The sequence below is a fragment of the Oncorhynchus masou genome, chromosome 33 (assembly GCF_036934945.1).
Source record: "Oncorhynchus masou masou isolate Uvic2021 chromosome 33, UVic_Omas_1.1, whole genome shotgun sequence".
In the NCBI taxonomy this organism is placed as follows: Eukaryota; Metazoa; Chordata; class Actinopteri; order Salmoniformes; family Salmonidae; genus Oncorhynchus; species Oncorhynchus masou.
In genome coordinates, this window is record NC_088244.1 from 18,452,722 (window position 1) to 18,475,767 (window position 23,046).

Here is a 23,046-nt window from a genome sequence, read left to right on the forward strand (position 1 = left end):
CGTTAAGGCCAGATTGTTCTTCAAGATGTTGAAATGTTTATAGATGACCAGCATGGTCAAATAATAATCACAGTGGTTGTAGAGGGTGCAACAGATCAGCACCTCAAGAGTAAATGGCAGTTGGTTCTTCATAGCCGAGCATTCAGAGGTCAAGACAGCAGGTGCGGTAAGAGGGATAGGGAGAGGGAGAGGGAGAGAGAAAAATAGGGTAGAAAACAACAGGTCCGGGACAAGGTAGCACGTCCGGTGAACCGGTCTGGGTTCAATAGCCACAGGCAGAACAGTTGAAATTGGAGCAGCAGCACGACAAGTTAGCACATCTGGTGAACAGGTCAGGGCTCCAATAGCCGCAGGAAAAACAGTAGAAACTGGATCAGCAGCATGGTCCTAGGGCTCAGGTCCCGAGAGTGAGAGAGTGTACTTAAGTTCACACAGGACACCAGATAAGACAGGAGAATTTCACCAGATAGGACAGACTGACCCTAACACTCTGGCCCTGTCAGACAATACCCCTAGATAGGGCCAACCAGGCAGGATATAACCCCACCCACTTTGCCAATGCACGGCCCCCACACCACTAGAGGGATATCAACAGACCACTATCTTACTACCCTGAGACAAGGCTGAGTATATGAAGATTTCCTCCACTGCACAAGTCTGAAGGGGCTTCAAACCGGACAGCAAGATCATGTCAGTGACTCAACCCACTCAAGTCGAGTATTGCAAAAAAAGCCTGGCACGACGTGACACACCCCTCCTAAGGACGGCATTGAAGAGAACTAGTGAGCGACTCCATCATAGTTGAGGAAGGGGAGCAGTCCAGGCAGAGACAGCAAGGGCGGTTCATCACTCCAGTGCCTTGCCATTCACCTTCACACCCCTTGGCCAGACTCAATTATCCGCATAGCAGTAAATGTTGACATTGTGTTTCCGAATGACATCACCAAGAGGTAGAATATATAGTGAAAACAATAGCGGTCCTAAAATAGAACTTTGAGGAATACAAAAACTTATCATTGATTTGTCAGAGGACAAACCATCCACAGAGCCAAACTGATATCTTCTGACAGATAAGATCGAAACCAGACAAGAACTTGTCTGTGTAGACCAATTAAAGTTTCCAATCTCTCCAAAAGAATGTGGTGTTCGGTGGTGTCAAAAGCGTCACTAAGGTCTAGGAGCACGAGGACAGATGCAGAACCTTGGTCTGACACCATAAAAATATTATTCACCACCTTCACGAGTGCAGTCTCAGTACTATGATGGGGTCTAAAACCTGACTGCAGCATTTTGTATACATTATGTGTCTTCAGGAAGACAGTGAAATGTCACGCAACAGCTTTTTCTATAAAGTTTGAGAGAAATGGGAGATTCAATATAGGACAATCGGTTTTTTAATTTTCCGGGTTAAGGTTTGGCTTTTTCAGGAGAGGCTTTATTACTGCCACTTTAAGTGAGTTTGGTAAACATCTGGAGAATAGGGAGCCATTTATTATGTTCAACATAGGAGGGCAAAGCACAAGAAGTATCTCTGTCAGTAGTTCCGTTGGATTACGGTCCAGTAGGCAGCTGGAGGGTTTAGAGGTCATTACTATTTTTGTGAATGTGTTGAGAGATACAGGATTTTAAAAACTTGAGTGTCTCCATTGATCCTAGTTCCTGGCTGTTTTATGCAGACTCAGGACAACTGAGTTTTGGAGAAACTCCTGTAAGAGGAGTCTGTCATTTTTTTTATAATGACCATGATCGTTTCGTCGATTGATCACTGCTGAAGTGAAGGTCATCCTCACTTGGAGAATGTGATTTTTAGTTAGCTTTGCAACAGTATCAAAAATAAATGTTGTTTTGTTTTTATTTTCCTCAATCATGTTGGAAAGGTAGGCTGATTGGGCGCCGTATGGATGGTGTGACACAATTTATGGATAGTGTGGCGCAATTGCGGAGCCTCTGGAGCCAATTTCAGCTCCGTAGCACATTGCCGTGTGCCTCAAGTTTTTTAAAAGTGTGTAGGGCTACATATAGCTCCGCATTGACATGATTGGTTGACTGCAGGTGAGTGAGGGAGGACCTATATAAACACAAACATACTTCCTTGACAACCTCCTTCACAACAGCACTGTGCTGCACGGCGAAGTGTAAGAAGTATGAATGCCCTGACTTCTGATTAAATTGTTATAAAGAGTTAAAAGTGAAATGGTCTGGCAAGTAGCAACAAAAGAGTACAGCAGTATGGAGACATCGCGGAAATGCATTGCGTCACCAGTCACCAAACACACTGAGTCAGCGTTGACTGACACTCATTCAAAAAGTAAATGGGACAGCCATTCAGAACAATTAACAGAGAAACATAAACACATTGTTTTGGTAAATAACACATACAATCTGTTGTGAAATCCCATTTCTACATATCTATTTCAATAGCTGCAGAAATCATCAGTTGAAATCTAAGTTTTATGTTATGTCTCTCTCATTCTTTTTCAGCAATCCATCATCTCTGCCACCTCCGCACAATGGATGTCAAGCCATTTCTCACAATTTATTTAGTATTAGGACTACTATTGTTTTATTACTGTATATCTCAGACAGTTCTTCTATCCAAGGCATCACAGAAAGTAAGCCACATCATGTAATCCAATATGTACACATTGAAACAATTCAGGTCATATTATTATCTCAAAAGACAGACAAGTTGCATGATTTACATTATTCATTATTCATAGTTATTTCATCATTAACTTTTGGTTCATGCATGTAACCGACCAATAGCTCACTAGGCTTCTTCTCTCCAAGCTGAGACCTTGAAACTGAGATATCCCTTTCCATTCTCAAAACAATGTTCTGGGTGTACTGCCTAATTGCTTCTACTAATACTGAGGATTCCTCCCACTCATGATCAATCAGTCACTTTCATGAACCTAGTCTAATTGGTTATTAGAAAAGCACATAATGTTCCTTCACATTCCCTCCTCTTATCACTCTGTGATAATTATCTTTCAATTTTCAGGTAATCATTAGATTATAGCTTCTATCAAAAGGAGGTTATTCTATGAAGTAAGCAAAATCAACACATAAAACCAGACACTTAATTCTTTCAAACCTTTCACTCTAGGTTGTACAATCTAAAATACACACAAGGAATCTGTAGACTCAGATTGTTTCCATAGCTCTTACCTATTAAACCATTGCAGTAGAATGTTTTAACTTAAGACCTTCACTTCATACAGTTACACATATGCTTTATTACATAATTTCATTTATGGATTCTGGCAATAACATTTCAGCTGGAGCTTATGACGCGAGTGGCATGTTAATGACAGATCGGTATCTCAATGCATTTTTAATGATACCCCAAATAAACAGAGAGGGAGGGAGAGAGAGAGGGAGAGAGGGAGAGAGTGTGTTTAGGGCATTTCTGATTCAGGAAATCCAGAAAAACTATTCACTGTATGACAAATTATTACTACTAGCAATATTCTTAATACAAATATCTAAGACAAATGTGACTCACCACTTGGATTCGGTCTTATGTAGCAACATTTGATGAATTTCTGCTTTTACATTGGCTACAAGTAGAGACTCAGAGCTACAAAATGGTATATCATAAATTGCATTTGAGGAAACAATGGGAAAATAATTTTGCTTTGAAAGATGATCAGACTCACTTTTGATTAAACCGTCTTTCAATGTTTTGATACAACAAATGGAGAGCCCTTCTTTGTCTACACCCATTCAGCATTGTTCACACCCTCTTAAGCATTAGCCCCAACCATCTCTTTAAGGGTTGTCCGTGCATTCTGTACTAACTTGCCAGCTACTTCCAGACATCTAAGAGAGAGAGAAAGAACAGCTCACTGAACATTACTCGCACTAGCAGAGCTGGTTAGGCTGTTATGTTATCCAGAGCGTTGGTGACTGCAACTGTCCTGTCAGATTGTCCATTCGTATTCCCCTTTCAGAGCGCATACTGGATGTTCTGGTCAATAAGTAACGTAAACTAACTCACTTTTGTACATCGCGCTGGTCCGTACAATTGACCTTATTTTAGTGCCCAAAAAAACGAAATACTTCCAGATCAACTGTAATATCAATACCATTGTAAAGCACAATTTCTCCCCTTTCCAACAGAATCAATAACGAGACCATCATGATGCCCATCTCTGCATGATTCAAGAAGGGAATGAGCTCCATTGGGTCTTTGTTTAAATGGCGAGTGGGAAAGCTAAACCTATTGTGTGATTGTGAGAAGGAGAGATGTTGTGTGGGGAAACGGCTTTTTTCACTCGATCTGTCCAACTTATCACATTATCACCTCTAAAATGAAAATAAAACACTATAAAGAGTTTATATAATGTGTCATTACATACCTATTTGAAGGTTTGTGTCGAATTTGAATCAGGTTTTTAGGGCGGTGAAACAGAAATAGTTGCTTTATGCGTGCTGGACGTTACGCTATGACACGTCACGATGTAACGTACAGCTTTGGAGGGGTCAGTTTTTTCAACTTTTCTCCAATACTATAGAGCCATTACAAGCGTTGATCGACATGGTAATGGCTTTATAGTATTGGAGACAAGTTTAAAAAACTGATCCTCCGTTACATCCTGACGTGTCATATCGTAACGTACATGATGTTTGTTTCTGTCGGCGTGAAGCGTGGAGAAACCAGCTGGCTGCACCGACTCCGATAGCGTCTCTCCAGTGAGCAATGTTTCCGTGAAGCAAAGAACGTTACAGTCTCTGATGTCCCTCTGGAATGCTACCCTTGCTCGGATTTCATCAACCTTGTTGTCAAGAGACTGGACATTGGCGAGAAGTTTACTAGGGAGTGGTGCACGATGTGCCCGTCTCCGGAGTCTGACCAGAAGACCGCTTCATTTGCCTCTTTTACGAAGTTGTTTTTTTGGGTTGCCGGCTGGGATCCATTCCGTTGTCCTGGGTGAAAGGCAGAACACAGGATCCGCTTCGCGAAAGTCGTATTCTTGGTCGTACTGATGGTGAGTTGATGCTGCTCTTATATTCAGTAGTTCTTCTCGACTGTATGTAATGAAACCTAAGATGACCTGGGGTACTAGGGGGAAATAACACGTAAAAAACAAAAAACTGCATAGTTTCCTAGGAACGCGAAGCGAGGCGGCCATCTCTGTCGGCGCCGGAAGTATTTTCAATGGCAGTAATGGCTTCTTTTTACCTTCTTCCAAAAGTCAACAAAAATCTTGAAAATCCCCCAGGCAGACCAGTCATTAGTGGTAATGAAAATCTGACAGAACCCATCTCTAAGTACATTGATTACTTTATTAAGCCTTTTCTGACGTCACTCCCAGCCCATCTTCAAGATACCACAGATGTGTTGAACAAAATGAAGGAATTGAACAATATAGGTACAGCTTCCTTTTCAGTCCCCATGGGTGTGGAGTCTCTATATACCACCACTGAGCATGAACCAGGTTTGGCAGCTATGCACCATTTCTTGAGTACCCGACCTGAAACTGAGATGCCTCCTACAGAATTCATTGTCTCACTGACTGAATGGACTCTTAATCATATCATCTTTATCTTTCAGGACTGTATTTTTAAACAGGTCAAAGGGTGTGCCATGGGAGCTACAGCCCTTCCTACGCTGGTTTGTACTTGGGTATATGGGAAAATGACTTCATTTTGGATCCTTCTAATAACCATTTCTTTGACCGGATTATATGGTGGAGATGCAATATTGATGATGTTTGCCTGTTCTGGTCCGGCTTAGAAGATGAACTTATTTCCTTCCACCAATACCTTAACAGTATTAACCCTAACATCAAACTAACTATGGAGTACAGCAAGGATAACGTTCATTTTTTGGACCTCGACATTAGTAAAAATGACAAAGGTTGTTTGCACACATCAATCTTTAGGAAGCCTACAGATGTGAATACCATTCTGAGGGCAGACAGCTTTCACCCCTAAAGGAGCATATTCCATGTGGCAAATTCCAAAGAGTCCGCAGAATTTGTGATCAGGAAACAGATTACAGTGTCAAATCTGCTGAATTGGAGAATCGCTTCTTGAATCGGGGCTACAGCGTTCAGGTCCTGAAAGATGCCGGTATAAGGGCTGGATTACTTGACAGAGAGAACTTGTTGTGAAGGGGAGTGCCTCGTGATACATCAGAGAGAGTGTATTTTGTTACAAAATACAGCACTGAAGCAGAGAACATTAATAGAATCATTCAAATTAATTGGGGAATCATCCAAAGTGATACGCTACTACGCCAAGTCTTTCCTGAGCCACCAGTCATAAGCTTTAAGAGATGTCCTACCCTAAATGACAAATTAGTCCACAGTTATCTTCCAGGTGACTCTCAAAACACTTGTCTTGACCACAAACCCAAGGGCTCTTTTAAATGTAACCATTGCAACCATTGCAGTAATATTGCACAGAAGAAGTATTTTGTTGACACAGCTTCCAAGATGGAGTATTACATCAAGCATTTCATTAACTGTAAAACCACTCATTTCATCTATAGATTGGAATGCCCACAGTGGAAGGTGTTCTACATTGAATGGACAAAGAGACGCCTTCAAGACCGCTTAGCGGAACACAAGTACGCCATACGGCAATGAAGACTACCCCATGGCAAGGCACTACAAGTCCCTACACCATGGCAACCCTGCCTCCATACAAGCTATGGGTATTGATCAAATTCCGGCCTCTATTAGAAAAGGGGACCGTCTTAAACAGTTAAACCAAAGGGAAAGTTTTTAATTTACAAACTACAGGCCACTAAATACCCTGGTTTAAATGACGATATGGATTTCTCACCCTTCCTGTAGGGTTGTGAAGTGTCTATTTGCTGTCATCTAGTGGACATTTTGCTCAATTGCCCTCAGCTATGTTTAGACTGTTGTTGTTCATGTTTTTCTGTGTTCTAGTGTACTATGGAATATATTGCTTTCTTATTCTTGACACTTCTCCCAGTCATATTTAAGGTTAGAACTACCTTTTGGTGTTCTGATACTTCTAGCTTGGAGTTGTATTTTTATGATAACATAGCTACAGTATTTCACCTTTTAATGTGTATAGTATTGCTTACTAGGTGTGTCCAATCAATTTTGTAACCACTCCCTCTTCCAATTAGGGCTAATTGGAAAAGCTGTTCAAAAGAGGACATTGTATTCCTTTTTTTTGTACTACCTGACGAAGGCCATGCAGCCGACAAAAAACTTTGTTTCTATTGAACATGCCATACTAATAAAGGCATTTTAATTAATTATATGAAGAGTGCCTTGGTCCTCCTTTATTTTTGATGACCAATTTACTCATTTTACCAAAGAGCACTTTCTATCTACCAAAATGCACTATTGTGTACCTTAGTAGCGCTTCCCTTCCTCCTCTTTCATCTCTCGGCATGTCCAGCCCACTCATTATCTCCGCCAGTCATGGCTAGCGGGAAGGTTGCTCACTTTTTCTGTGGCTAAACCAACTAGGCTCGTAATTTAACCATTTTAATCGTATTTACAGATGGCATACACATTTGATATTAAGGCACATGAAAGTTCACATGTTCGAGGAGGCATATGTGCCAAAAAACACATTTTGCTAAATATATTTTACGTTCAAACAGCTTTCCTGTGAAATCGTGACTTGCGACATACGCCTAGTTTCCTGAATCGGGTCACAAATGTCAAAGAGAATAACAACACACAGTTGAAACCATTTTTGCAAATTGGCTTATGCTCCCTTATCATCTTTGCGATCTCACCACAGAGTTACAGGGTCAGGGGGTTAAAGGGCTAACATACACTTCTTCCCTTTTGACACATGACTCATATCGTGCGTCCCATAAAAAACAACACTGCCGGGACAGCACTCTCTCTCTTTCCCTTCTCCTGGTACGAATCACACATATGACTACTGATAAATTATAAACTTCTTCCGAATTATCAGTGTGTACATATTACATTTATACAGAGGACAGAGGTCATTCAACCCCATTAAGTGAATGTTTCTTTCCCTTTTCTTTCCCTGTATTTCAGACTCATTATTTAAAGACATTTCTAACATTTCAAAAAAATGTTGTACCAGGTTTACATTGGGTTTTTCAGTATATATACAGTACCAGTCAAAAGTTTGGACACACCTAGAGTGTTTTTTTGTATTTTACCCCCTTTTGTCTCCACAATATGATCTTGTCTCATCGCTGCAACTCCCCAACTGGCTCAGGAGGCAAAGTCATGGTCGAGTCATGTGTCCTCCGAAACATGACCCGCAAAACTGCGCTTCTTAACACCCGCCACCACTGTGTTGCAGGAAACACTGTACACCTGACAACTGAGGTCAGCCTGCAGGCGCCCGGCCCACCACAAGGAATCGCTAGAGTACAAAGAGCCAAGTAAAGCCCCCATCAGCCAAACCCTACCCTAACCTGGATGACGCTGGCCAATTGTGCGCCACCCAGGAGGCCCCCAATATATTTCTTATCAAGAGACTTTACATATGTGCAACCAAAACCCGGACAATAGATACTTCAGAAAATGTCCTTTGTGTGCCCTTTAAGGTGCATCCTTTCAGTCCTAAGATTTCCTTAAGCTTAATCTTACTTACTTCATCTTGGGCAGGAAGTCTTGATGAAAACAGAATCATACTTCAGACACATCAGATGATACAGTGTCACGTTAAGCGGAATAGGCACTTTCTAAAGTAAAGAATCCAAAAGCCCCTTTCTTCTAATTTTATCATTTTGACCTGTTGCATTGACACATGTTGTCACGTTCTGCCCTAAGTTCCTTTGTTTTTGTCTTTGTTTTAGTATGGTCAGGGCGTGAGTTGGGGTGGGCAGTCTATGTTGGTTTTTGAGTTCGGCCTAGTATGGTTCTCAATCATAGGCAGCTGTCAATTGTTGTCCCTGATTGAGAATCATAATTAGGTAGCCTGGGTTTCACTTTTGGTTTGTGGGTGTTTGTTTCCGTGTGAGTGTTTGGGCCACACGGTACTGTTTCGTTTTGGTTGCATCTTTTATTGTTTTGTTCCAGTGTTCAGTTTGTTTATTAAAAAAGACATGAACACTTACCACGCTGCACCTTGGTCCTCCTCTCTATCTCCAGACGACATCTGTTACACATGTCCTGTACTGACTGTCCCTGTAACATCAACTAGGCAAAATATGAAACCTGTTGTTTAACAAATCTGCTAGGTCCTTCATAAAGTTGGTGCTGGCTTATCAGCTCAATATTCAGTACTACAGTTCCACGTAATGGAAACCAGATTATTGTTTTATGTGACATTACCTTCTTACTTAAATCCCTGGGGTTACCAAAACTATAGAATTGAGTAATAATAATTGGAAATTGTCAAAAACGTAGTAAGAGACAAAGATAGTCACATACAAAATACACCCACACCTCATACACAAGCAGACTCCTGTAGTCACATATACACACACACACATCCATACTCACACACACACACAGTCAACACAGCTGTCCCATGTATACAGTATATAGACATTAAACCCAGGACACGTACCATTTCTTTTATACTGTTTTTCACACTGTGTATTCATATACTGGATTCTTGACATAGCTCACTGTAATATATCTACTGCTGTACAAGTAATTCTTAGTATATATTTTGGGGGTATATACACATAGATTGCATTTGGATTACTGATAGTATTATTTAGGTTATTGGATTAGTTCTGACATTCTTGATTTTTTGTTTGTCATTTTTGATTATTTGTGTTTGACATTTTACTGCACTGTGAGGATCTAGTAACACAAGCATTTTGCTGCACCCGCTATGAAATCAGCTAAACTGTGTACACGGTCAATAAGCATAGACTTTCCCTGAGGAGGAATTATTAAAATATATTTTTTAAGGGAAAGGGTTAATGAAGTCAGCTGGTAGGTGGAGCAATTGAAGTTGAAGATTCCTGATGTTTGTGACACCCATCATTTGGGCCTGGTGGGGAGTGTGGTGATAAACAGAGGTGTCAAAGTCTGTCCTTTTGAGTTTTGAATCAGTCTTTATTCGACTAAGTCATGTTATGACGTTTCAGTTATCCTGTTAGAGCTTTTGTGCCGAATCTGCTGCGGTGTTTCAGGTGCCACGTTTAAGGTCATGTTGCAGCAGTGCATTCGGGAAGTTTTCAAGACCCTGTGACTTTTTCCACATTTTGTTACGTTACAGCCTTATTCTAAAACTAATTAAGTTATTTTTTTCCTCATCAAACTACACCCTATAATGACAAAGCAAAAACATGTTTTTAGATGTTTTTGCGACTGTAATAGAAACAGAAATACCTTATGTACATAAAAATTCAGACCCTTTGCTATGAGACTTGAAATTGAGCTCAGGTGCATCCTGCCTCCATTGATCATCCCTGAGATGTTTCTACAACTTGATTGGAGTCCACCACTGGTAAATTCAATTGATTGGACATGATTTGGAACACACATTTAGGTTGCACCACAGTTGACAGTGCATTTCAAAAACCAGGCCATGAAGTCGAAGGAATTGTACGCAGAGCTCCAAGACAGGATTGTGTCGAGGCACTGATCTGGGTAAGGGTACCAAACTATTTCTGCAGCATTGGAGGTCCCCAAGGACAAAGTGGCCTCCATCATTCTTAATAAATGGAAGAAGTTTGTAATCACCAAGACTCTTCTTAGAGCTGGCCACCCTGCCAAAATGAACAATCGGGGGAGAAGTACCTTAGTCGGGGAGGTGACAAAGAACCCAATGGTCACTCAGGACAGAACTCCAGAGTTGCTCTGTGGAGATGGCAGACGGAAGCCACTCCTCAGTAAAAGGCACATGACAGCCCACTTGGAGTTTCCCAAAAGGCACATAAAGACTCTCAGACCAGGAGAAATAAGATTATCTGGTCTGATGAAACAAAATTTGAACTCTTTGGCCTGAATGCCAAGTGTCACATCTGAAGGAAACCTGGCACCATCCCTACGGTGAAGCATGGTGGTGGCCGCTTCATGCTGTGGGGATGTTTTCAGCGGCAGGGACTGGGAGACTAGTCAGGATCGAGGGAAAGATGAATGGAGCAAAGTACAGGGTGATCCCTGATGAAAACCTGCTCCAGAGCACTCAGGACCTCATACTAGGGTGAGGGTTCACCTTCCAACAGGACAACAACCATAAGCACACAGCCAAGGCAATGCAGGAGTGGCTTCGGGACACGTCTCTGGATGTCTTTGAGTGGCCCAGCCAGAGCCTGGATTTGAACCCGATCGAACATCTCTCAAGAGACCTGAATATAGCTGTGCTGCGACACTCCCCATCCAACCTGACAGAGCTTGAGAGGATCTACAGAGAAGAATGGGAGAAACTCACCAAATACAGGTGTGCCAAGCTTGTAGCGTCATACCCAAGAAGACTCGAGGCTGTAATTGCTGCCAAAGGTGCTTCAACAAAGTACTGGGGATAGGCTGAATACTTATGTAAATGTTATATTTTTATTTTTAATACATTTGCAAACATTGCTAAAAACCTGTTTTTTATTTGTCATTATGGGGTACATTGTGTAGATTGATGAGGAAAAAAATATATTTAATACATTTTAGAATAAGGCTGTAATGTAACAAAATGTGGAACAAGTCAAGGGATCTGAATACTTTTCAAATGCACTGTATAGGAGGGAGATTCCAAGATGTGGGAAGTGTCAAGGAGGGCATGGTACAGAGGATTGTATAGTCTTGGTGGAAATAGTACTGTTTGTCAACTGTAAGGGTACCCATATTGCTGGGGATCTGAAGTCTCCGGTGCGAGAGAAGCAGTTTGAGGTGACCAGAGTCAGAGTCGTGCAGAAAGTGTTGTATGCTGATGCAGTGAAGAAAGTAGAGGAGCATGGGGAATGGTTGAGGGATCCTGAGAGGATCACTTTTAGTAGTAGATCTCTACCAGCACAGAGGGATATACCTACGAGTGATATATGTTTCATTAAGGTTGGCTTCTTAGTGTTCATAGCAACGGTCCTCAACTGTTCCGCATAAATGGAATGGAAATCATTGAAAATTGATGTTGTGATGGCAGCTGCAGAGAAGTACTTGGGTGTACGAGATTGGACTTCAGAAGAGTTCCAGGATGTGTTGAGTGGTGGTGTCTCATCCTCCCAGGCAGTTGGCATTGTGCAGGAGCAGATCGGCTTAAAAGGGAAAGGGGGATACCTAGCCAGTTGTACAACTGAATGTCTTCAGATGTAATGTGTCTTCCACATTTAACCCAACCCCTCAGTATCAGAGAGGTGAGGGGGGCTGCCTTAATTGACATCCACATCTTCAGTGCCCGGGGAACAGTGGGTTAACTGCCTTGCTCAGTGGCAGAAGGACATATTTTTACCTTGTCAGATCTGGGATTCGATTCAGCAACTTTTCGGTTACTGGCCCAACACTCAAACCATTGGAAGGGTGTTTTTTTTCTTTACCTTTCCCCTTTTGCTTCAGAAAGTATAATGGATTTATACTATAGTCCAGTTGGGTGCTTTTAATGCAACGTATTGGATGCGAACCGCCGTTAAACCTCACAGAAGAAGAAGACGAAGTCAGTCGTTTGTGATGCTTGTTATTTGGTGCTACGCAGACAGGGTGGCGAGAGTGGTGAAACAGAAGAGTCATTGTCTGTTCTTTTGAGTTTTGATGTTGAGTCTTTGCCTGACAAAGTGATATTAGGATATATAAGTTATCCTATATGAGCATTGGTGCCAAATACATTACGTTGTTACAAGTGTCAAGCTTATGGACAATGTGGCAGCAGTGTGTCGGAGGGAGGTTCCTAGGTGTGAGAAGTGTGCAGAAGGGCATGAGACAAAGGAATGTGTAGCATTGGGGAAGGTAGTGGTATGTGTTTATTGTAAGGGTGCCCATGGGGCTGGGGATCAGAAATGTCCCGTGCAGGTTGAGGTTTCCAGGGTTAGAGTAGTGCAGAAGTTGTCATATGCTGAGGCAGTGAAGAAAGTAGAGGAAGATGGGTCAAGGGGGAGGGATCCTGAGAGGAGTGGTGTGAGTAGTAGATCTGTACCAGTACAGAGGGGTAGGCCATCTAGTGATATATGTTTCAGTAAGATTGGATTTTTAGCATTTATAGCAATGGTTATCAACTGTACTGCATTGATGGAATGTAAGTCGCAGAAAATTGAGGTTGTGGTGGCAGCTGCAGAGAGGTATTTGGTTGTGCGAGACTTGACATCAGAAGAGTTACAGGGTGTGTTAAGTGGTGATGTCCCATCCTTTCAGGTTGTTGGCCTGAGGTTGGACTAAATATATTTAAAAAGTAGAGTGTTTTGTATTTAACTACGCAGTCAGTTAAGAACAAATTCTTATTTACAATGACGGCCTACCCAGCTAAACCCTAACCCGGGCGATGGTGGGCCAATTGTGCGCCACCCTATGGGACTCCCAATCATGGCTGGTTGTGATACAGCCTAAAATTGAAACACGGTCTATAGTGACGCATCTAGCACTGAGATGCAGTGCCTTAGACCGTTGTGCCACTCGGGAGCCCTTGATATGTAGGGTGGTATTTAATTTAAATATTTTTTAAATGTAATTTTTGGGTGAGTTCGATTCTAGGGTATTTGTTTATTTTTTTTCAAGCAAAGTATACAGGAGTTGTACTCCAGTCTAGTAGGTGTAGGTAATGCAACATATTGGATGCCAACCGCCCTTAAACCTCATCGAAGAAGAAGTCAGCCGGTTCGTATGACGTAACAGTTCTTACCGGAAGTTAAAAAATACACAACATAGATGGCGGCGTCCAGCGAGACAATGTTGAAAAAACCACACGTGGGGAAAAAGAGAAAGGTAAAGTTCTTCATTTACCACACCACGTTTACAAATAGATTACTTACGCCTGATCAGCTAATGTAGCTATATTCTACTCTCGGTCCTACTTTTTTGATCCCGCAATGCTGATTAAAGGCTACACACTGATTGTAGCCCTGATCCACTATCCAATGTTTTCAACGCTTTCAGTAACATTACACTGCTAACGATTTAGTGACTGCAGCAGTTTCTCAAAACTCGTTGCTTGCTTGCCATTTTGATGATACGTTTTCCATTGTTTGGGATAAAGAGTATACTACTGAAATCCCTTTACTTTTAGCTAGCTACTCTGTCTTCTTGAGGGCCAACGTTAGTAATGTAAGCGTCGATGCCGCTACTGCCTGTCTAGCTACCACTGAAACTGGTGAAAAGGCATCTGAAAAAGTTACCTATCTGTAAGATTTTAAGGTTTTTCGTAATATGTATAATGGACAGCATGTAAAAAAATCCAGCTTGCTTCAATTAATGTGTTATTTGACTTAATGATCGATATTCTGCAATCAGCCTCCAACGAGATACTGGGAGGGCACAGAGGAAGATGGGAAGAATGATGGAAAGAAACAGAAAGAAGGGGACAACAATGAACAGACTCCTCAACAAAATAACACTAAGACAAAGAAAGGAGGAAAGCGAGGAGGAGCAGGAAAAAAGGTCATATCAGGGGTAAGTGGTAGGTCAATCTGTAGCACTGAAGATTCTTGAAATGTTTCACCCTATCCTTTAAGAATGTGTTTTTCATGAATGTTTAATTCAATCCCACAGAAATCAGATCCATTCCCAGGCTCAGCACCTGTCCCTGAAGAGAAGTTGAAAAAATTCAAGAGGGGAGTGAAGGGAGAACTGGTGAGGCATTTTTGAATACACCTTCACCAAGACATTCTGCCAGAATAATGTCACTTACTAATTTTGAAAATATACCATTGTTTTGTACATGTACTGTAACTTCAGTAAGTTGTAAGGTTTTTCCCCCATCCCTCTCTCCCCAGCCCCCTCGGCCACAGTACAAGCTCCGAGATGTGGTCATTCGATCAGAGGCTGCCTCAGACCTGGCCCAGAAGCAGAATGCACGATATGACCTTATGCTCCCAGAGGATGCAGGGTAATGTCAATATATTTGCAGGGCCAAGTTTAGTAGACAAAAATGGCTGTCCCGCTATATTCTCTGCAACTTTCTGTTTTTCTCTGGTCTTAGGTTCCTGGAGGGAGACGAAGATGAGGACACATGCACCATCTCACAGGATGACATCGTTGATGCTGTGGATATTACCGCAGGGGCAAAGGTGAGACACTGAAGGGGCAATAGCTAGGTTTCCATCCAATTGGCGACAGATTTTCATGCAAATATGCATATTTTCGCAGCAGTGCTGTGTTTCCACTAAATGGAAACACTTGTTGCAGATAAAAATCAGTGCGTGATGATGTTGTACGTGCACAATTTACTTTTTCGCTTTTCATGTACCGAATAAAAGTCTACATTTCAATGTTTCCATTGTATTTTCAACTCTACTAATAGTTTTGTAACAAAAACGTGCATTAGCAAATGTGCTTATCTGGTCTTGGCACATACGCTCTCGCCAACAGCTTTAAAATACGGTGCGGGAAGGCTAGTCTACATGAGGTTATTATTGATTTAAGAGCGAGAATATTCTTATTTGTGAAACGGCAGTCAAACATCGACCATCCTGTCACCAGAATAAGACCCTTGATATTTATTGGAAAGGAGCATCGAGCTCATCAACAATCAATCAAATTTATTCATAAAGCCCTTCGTGCATCAGCTGATGTCACAAAGTGCTGTACAGAAACCCAGCCTAAACCCCCCAAACAGCAAACAATACAGGTATAGAAGCACCGTGGAAAACTCCCTAGAAAGGCCACAACCTAGGAAGAAACCTAGAGAGGAACCAGGCTATGAGGGGTGGCTAGTCCTCTTCTGGCTGTGTGGGAGGAGATTATAACAGAGAACCTGGCCGAGATATTCAAATGTTCATAGATGACCAGCATGGTCAAATAATAATAATCACAGTAGTTGTCGAGGGTGCAGCAAGTCAGCACCTCAGGAGTAAATGTCAGTTGGCTTCAATATCCCTGTATACTACCACCATTGAGCAAGGCACTTTACCCCTAAGTGCTCCAGAGGAGCTGCTCTGCCACAACCCCTGTGCTGCTCCCTGTGTGTGTGTGTGTCAGGTAGGGTACTGTGACGGCAAAAAATAAAGAATATCCATGCAAATGGACCAATAAATCAAGTAGTATTATTGTTTTCTAACGCTGTCACTCTCTCCCTCCACAGTACTTTAGCCTGACCCTGTCTCAGTTTGGGCCTTACCGACTGGATTACAGCAAGACTGGGCGGTCAGTTTCATGTTCTGTTTGTTGAGTGTGTTCTGTGCAAGCAGGCCAGATATTCTGTTTGTGCTTTTATTGTTGGAGCTGGATTTTCTGGGTAAATTCATTGTGATTAGTTGTTTTAGTCCTGGGAAGTCTGATGTTTGTATGTGTGTGTTCCCTCTTCCAGACACCTGCTGCTTGGTGGCAGGAGAGGTCATGTGACCTGCCTGGACTGGCAGTCCAAACAGTTGATGTGTGAGATGAATGTGATGGAGACAGTCAATGACGTAAAGTGAGTACACACACTTACATTCACACACTCATTTACATTCAGTTTTAGGCAGAATTTCCTCCTCCCATTGATTCATCCTAATCTGTACTTTTCTGTGTGTCCACTAGGTGGCTCCACAGTGAGGCTTTGTTTGCAGTGGCTCAGAAGAAGTGGCTGTATATCTATGACAACAAGGGCATTGAGCTCCACTGCATCCGCAAGTTCAACGATGTTCTCCGCATGCAGTTTCTCCCCTACCACTTCCTGCTGGCTACAGCAGTGTGTAAACTTATACTAACGTTGCAATATGTGTGTATGTGTCAGTGGAATCAATTGTGTAATGAGAGATTTGTGAATCAAGATGTAGTTAAGCTCTGGGGGTTACACAAGTCTTCAGGTCTCAGGTTACTTGTCTCGGGTTACTCGACACAACAGGTGAGTGGAGTCTCACCCGTGAACTCATCCTCTCTCTCTCTACCCCCCTGTCTTGCTACCTCTCCTCCTCCAGAGTGCGACAGGCTTCCTGCAATACTTGGACGTGTCAGTGGGTAAGGAGGTGGTGGCCATCTGTACCAAGGCTGGCCGGCTGGATGTGATGGCCCATAACCCTCACAACGCCATCATCCACCTGGGCCACTCCAACGGCACTGTCACCCTCTGGACGCCAAACCAGAGAGAGCCACTTGTCAAGATGCTCTGCCACCAGGGGGGTGTGCGCTCTGTCGCCGTTGACAAGACTGGCACGTGAGTGCTAGTCAAAGACATAATATAGTTCTGGTTTTGTTATGAGTGGATTTGGTCTCTCGGCCATTGAAAAGGTGGTTATGTTGTGCAGTGTAGCTGTTGTATTCAATATGATATCCACATTTGGGTCAGTGTTTTGTGATTGGTCTTTGCTCGTGTACTTCCCTATAATGTCCAGCAGGGGGCTGTCCTGTAACACTCTTCTGTCTGTGCAGGTACATGGTGACCTCTGGCATGGACAAGAAGCTGAAGGTGTATGACATCAGAGCCTACCGGCCCCTGCAATCCTACTTCCTGCCTGCGGGAGCTTCCTGTCTGTCTCTGAGTCAGAGGGGTCTGCTGTCCGCCGCCACAGGAGACATAGTCCAGGTCATACATGCTGCTTATAATTTTGCCTATGTTTTTGTCCCATGCCTTTTGTATTTTGCTGTGGTCTTCTTGACAGTGCTATTCCATAGTTCCATTCCAGCAAGCCATGGTAACGCCTCAGAACTATATTGACCAATATTGTCCACTGAATCTTGAACCAAGCATACTAATGGAATTGACAGAACTGGAACCAGAGCCCAAATACTCATTACTCATGGAGAGAATGGATTGCTCTGAGGCAGCAACATGGTGCCCAGCTCTAACGCTGTCCAAACTCTCTGTACTTTTCCTGACCCAGTTTTTTTTTTTTTTCCACTGAGTATTCTTTAAAGGAAAATCTACCCAAAACCACTTTTTCCTTTTAATTTACAGTGTTAAATAACACTGTGAGGAGAATATTTTTGTGAACAAATGTTTAATTTTGGTTTTATAATAAGGTTGTTAGCAACATGGAACATTGGGCAAATCTGCAGCTCAAGTCGAAGACAAAATCCACAATGCAATGCTCTCTCTGGGCTGCTGTCTTGAGAAATTCTATAGGAAGAGAGACTGCAAAGATTTTATCACCAAGAATGGTACAGAGTTGAAAGCTTAACAAACATAATCGGGTCTCTACTTTTATAGAAAAGTACAACCACTTTTGTCTCCGTGGCAGTTTAGCAGATGTGTGGAAACGGGTGTAACATAGTGTAAAAGGCGATTGGTTTGTCTGTTCAGATAACTGCGTTTGTCGCAGTTCACACTATAATGTGCTCCTTCCTGCAAGGTTCCACACAGCTGACTTCATGCAGATAGTAATCCCATGGGATGTCTCGCATACTGCAGTCGCACCTAAATGGATCGTAGCTATACGCCCAGTCACACAAAGACACGTTTGTATCAGGTTAGAAAAAACACTAGCAGATAACAAGCAACTAAGCAGTAAAACACGGGATAGCATGATTAATTATGTAATTTTCTACAACACTGCCTAGCTAGCTAGCTAGAAAACGTTGCTACACACAATAATACCAAAGACAATATCAGCATGTAACGTTGCTTGTTATCAAGGAGTGAATGGGGGTCTATTGGGCGATAGCACAAAAAAAAAACAGCACGAATTTCGTCAACACTAAGTACAACATTATAAATCTTTTCTGAGAATTGAGATGATGAACTTGATACCTGTAGTATCGTATAGCTTTGGAATCGTGGCATTCCATACTTGAGGAAAATAGGGACATTTCTCGACATATACACTGACTTTGAGAAGGGATTGCGTGACGATTAGTTTAGCAACCACGTGACAACAACATGAACGCGGTTGGTCGACAGTATGCTGGGTGGGGTGTTAAACGTTCCTTCATTCATTGGATTCCTATCTCCTTTCTATAATATCTCTGGCAACGGCACCATGCAATGCACACTGGACTAGAGGCAGACAAATAGGAAAAATGTGGTAGACCCTCCGTTAAATAAAACATTTCTCGAGTTAGGAATATCGCAAAAATACGATCAATGCCACATTCAAGAGAAGACAACCTCCCGTGTTATGACAGCGACCTGTGTTTAAAACTGACATGTATGATATATGTTTTTGTGATCTAAAAGTAGTATTCCTATTAACTTCCAGTGTAGTGAGAGCGACTTTATCACAGTGTTACGTCATACCGGCTTGAACGCCAATAACTCAGATACACATGAAAACGTGAAAATGACCCAGAGAATCGATAGAGCATCCCTCAGAGATGCACAAAAACAATATAACATTCAAAATGGGTGAACCTTTCCTTTTATGTCTGTGTCTTGTGTGTTTCTCTGTTGGAACCTCTGTGCTCATGTTGATATCTCTGTGGTCACGTTGTCTTCTTGTCTGTGTGTAGGTGTACAGAGATGTGTGGGGCATTCCAGTGACCAAGCCCTACATGGCCCACAGGGCAAAGGGCTCAGTGTGGGGTGTGCACTTCTGCCCCTTTGAGGACGTCCTAGGGGTGGGCCATGGAGAGGGCTTCACTAGCATGGTCGTACCAGGTCAGAATGAAATTCGGATTCAAATTCAATCCATATTCTCCTTCCTGTGTGGCGTGTCCAATTGATCTAAATTCTGAGTGACCCCAACCCTGGTGAACAGTCTCTAACTCCATGCTCTCTCTCTCTGCCATTAGGTGCTGGCGAGCCCAACTTTGACGGTCTGGATGCCAATCCGTACCGCAGTGCCAAGCAGAGGCAGGAGTGGGAGGTCAAAGCCCTACTAGAGAAGATCCAGCCAGAACTGATTGGCCTGGACCCTAGCCAGCTCAGCCAGGTGGACCACTCCACCTGGGAACAGAGACATGAGGACAGGGTCCAAGTACTGGTCAGTACTACCAAGGGATGGAAGCAGTTTATCAGAGGGATATTGCATATTGAGAATTAAGATGGTGACAAATCTGAACTTTTTCATAAATCATGCATTGATGTTGTGTGTGGTTTGATTTCAGGGCTTTGACCCGCTGGCCAAGGAGAAGTTTACACCAAGGTTGAAGACCAAAGGTCGGAGTTCAAGTGGAAAAGTGGAAAAACGCAAGAAGCAAGTGGCACATGAGGACCAGAGGGTGAGTTCTATTACTACAAAAATACCATGCAATTTATATGAATTATGTCTTCATTATTTCATCTTTTGATATTTTACTAATTATGTGCGTCTCCCTTGGTCTTTCTGCTTCCTACCTTCTCTTGGTGGCTTTCCTCCACTCAGGATGTGATCAGGCAAACAGTAGAAGACAGGATGAAGATAGATAAAGAGAGGAAGGAGAAAGAGAAGAAAAGGGCGGCAGCAGCTGGTCAGAAGTCTGCTCTGGACAGATTCAGGAAGTAAGACCGAGGGACCTGTGTGTGTATAGACGCCTCTGTGGGAATGAGCGTTGACCTTTCAGATGAAGGGCACATTCTGAGTATGGGACATGTTCCTCCGAAGCCCAGCCAGCAGGCTCCAACAGCCACTGCAGACACACAGAACATGCATACCAAACTGTATAAGATGACTTGGAACTGCATCATAATCGGTGCCCTGAGCTCATTCTGTGTGACATTTATAAACTGTCAGTGTATTTCATATCAAAATCTAGTTTTACTGGTCACATAGCATTTTACTGCATCTGCATAACATCTGCTAAATATGTGTATCAGTGTATTTATGCCAGTTGGAAAGGCTGTCATTAAGTATTATCACCATCTCCATTGTGACAATTATGATGGGTGTTTTCTGCACAGTTTAATACTGGTTTTATATTAAAAAAAACATGTCATTTGTGAAATAAAAAAAATTGTTCACAAAAACAATGTGTGGCGTATTGACCAGTCCTTTTCCATCAGTGGCAAAAGATTCGATATTCTACCTCTATAATGTTTCAGTTAACTTTAATGTAATGCTACAGACCGGGAAGTCAAAGGTAGGATGAAATGTCGTCTATCCCCGTTGCTCTCTTTTGGTCTGCTGGAAAGCAAAAACCAACCATCAGTTTTATCTACACAAACACTACTACGACTTTGACTACTACCAGCATGTCATATCAGTGCGGCATACTAGCACAGCTTTACCAATGTTTTTTTTAGAAACCACTAACCAAATGCATACTTACTGATATTTAGATTCTTCCACAGTCTTAGAACATTGGGATAAAATGTTCTGATGTGAACATGAACATTCTTATTACGCCTTGATGGTTGTTAGTTATTTTTTACTTTCCACGCCAACTTTCTCATACGGGTTTACTAAAACGTGTATAAAGAGGGGGACTGATCCCTGTCGAGTACATCATTTGGGAAGAGGTACTGCAGTGCCATACGAACAAGGTGGAGGAACTCGAGAGAATGCAGCCTTGGACTGGGTGACAGTGAGAATGATGTAGAGGAGCTGAAGAAATACAAAACACCCTCAGAGGCCAGAGTGACAGCCAGGTGGAAGAGCTGAAGAAAGAAAATACCACCTTGGAGGCCAGAGTGACAGCCAGGTGGAAGAGCTGAAGAAAGAAAAGACCACCTTGGAGGTCAGAGTGACAGCCAGGTGGAAGAGCTGAAGAAAGAAAAGACCACCTTGGAGGCCAGAGTGACAGCCAGGTGGAAGAGCTGAAGAAAGAAAAGACCACCTTGGAGGTCAGAGTGACAGCCAGGTGGAAGAGCTGAAGAAAGAAAAGACCACCTGGGAGGCCAGAGTGACAGCCAGTGAGCCAGGTGGAAGAGCTGAAGAAAGAAAAGACCACCTGGGAGGCCAGAGTGACAGCCAGTGAGAGCCAGGTGGAAGAACTGAAGAAAGAAAAGACTACCTGGGAGGCCAGAGTGACAGCCAGTGAGCCAGGTGGAAGAGCTGGAGAAAGAAAAGACCACCTGGGAGGCCAGAGTGACAGCCAGTGAGAGCCAGGTGGAAGAGCTGGAGAAAGAAAAGACCACCTTGGAGGTCAGAGTGACAGCCAGGTGGAAGAGCTGAAGAAAGAAAAGACCACCTGGGAGGCCAGAGTGACAGCCAGGTGGAAGAGCTGGAGAAAGAAAAGACCACCTTGGAGGTCAGAGTGACAGCCAGGTGGAAGAGCTGGAGAAAGAAAAGACCACCTTGGAGGTCAGAGTGACAGCCAGGTGGAAGAGCTGAAGAAAGAAAAGACCACCTTGGAGGTCAGAGTGACAGCCAGGTGGAAGAGCTGGAGAAAGAAAAGACCACCTTGGAGGTCAGAGTGACAGCCAGGTGGAAGAGCTGGAGAAAGAAAAGACCACCTGGGAGGCCAGAGTGACAGCCAGTGAGAGCCAGGTGGAAGAGCTGAAGAAAGAAAAGACCACCTGGGAGGCCAGAGTGACAGCCAGTGAGCCAGGTGGAAGAGCTGAAGAAAGAAAAGACCACCTGGGAGGCCAGAGTGACAGCCAGTGAGAGCCAGGTGGAAGAGCTGAAGAAAGAAAAGACTACCTGGGAGGCCAGAGTGACAGCCAGTGAGCCAGGTGGAAGAGCTGGAGAAAGAAAAGACCACCTGGGAGGCCAGAGTGACAGCCAGTGAGAGCCAGGTGGAAGAGCTGGAGAAAGAAAAGACCACCTTGGAGGTCAGAGTGACAGCCAGGTGGAAGAGCTGAAGAAAGAAAAGACCACCTGGGAGGCCAGAGTGACAGCCAGGTGGAAGAGCTGGAGAAAGAAAAGACCACCTTGGAGGTCAGAGTGACAGCCAGGTGGAAGAGCTGGAGAAAGAAAAGACCACCTTGGAGGTCAGAGTGACAGCCAGGTGGAAGAGCTGAAGAAAGAAAAGACCACCTTGGAGGTCAGAGTGACAGCCAGGTGGAAGAGCTGGAGAAAGAAAAGACCACCTTGGAGGTCAGAGTGACAGCCAGGTGGAAGAGCTGGAGAAAGAAAAGACCACCTGGGAGGCCAGAGTGACAGCCAGTGAGAGCCAGGTGGAAGAGCTGAAGAAAGAAAAGACCACCTTGGAGGTCAGAGTGACAGCCAGGTGGAAGAGCTGAAGAAAGAAAAGACCACCTTGGAGGTCAGAGTGACAGCCAGTGAGCCAGGTGGAAGAGCTGGAGAAAGAA

General features: G+C 43.2%; 1 protein-coding gene across 1 annotated transcript; it reads left to right on the forward strand.

Annotated features, from left to right (window-relative positions):
* The first annotated feature begins 13,699 nt into the window (after nt 1–13,699).
* On the forward strand, nt 13,700–20,812 carry wdr46 (WD repeat domain 46). Its single transcript, XM_064956641.1, has 14 exons — nt 13,700–13,787; nt 14,313–14,471; nt 14,571–14,651; nt 14,795–14,907; nt 15,001–15,088; nt 16,102–16,163; nt 16,327–16,431; nt 16,539–16,689; nt 16,919–17,154; nt 17,370–17,523; nt 19,386–19,533; nt 19,668–19,858; nt 19,983–20,096; nt 20,240–20,812. The coding sequence occupies exons 1-14, from the start codon at nt 13,731–13,733 to the stop codon at nt 20,357–20,359; spliced, it is 1,779 nt and encodes a 592-aa protein (XP_064812713.1). The 5' UTR covers nt 13,700–13,730; the 3' UTR covers nt 20,360–20,812.
* Nucleotides 20,813–23,046: the final 2,234 nt, after the last annotated feature.

Bases quoted from the DNA above. Each gene is read 5' to 3' on its own strand.
- wdr46 (XM_064956641.1), top strand. From the start codon at position 13,731: ATGGCGGCGTCCAGCGAGACAATGTTGAAAAAACCACACGTGGGGAAA. The intron at 13,788-14,312 runs GTAAAGTTCTTC...TTCTGCAATCAG, and splicing joins ACGTGGGGAAAAAGAGAAAG to CCTCCAACGAGATACTGGGA. The intron at 14,908-15,000 runs GTAATGTCAATA...CTCTGGTCTTAG, and splicing joins ATGCTCCCAGAGGATGCAGG to GTTCCTGGAGGGAGACGAAG.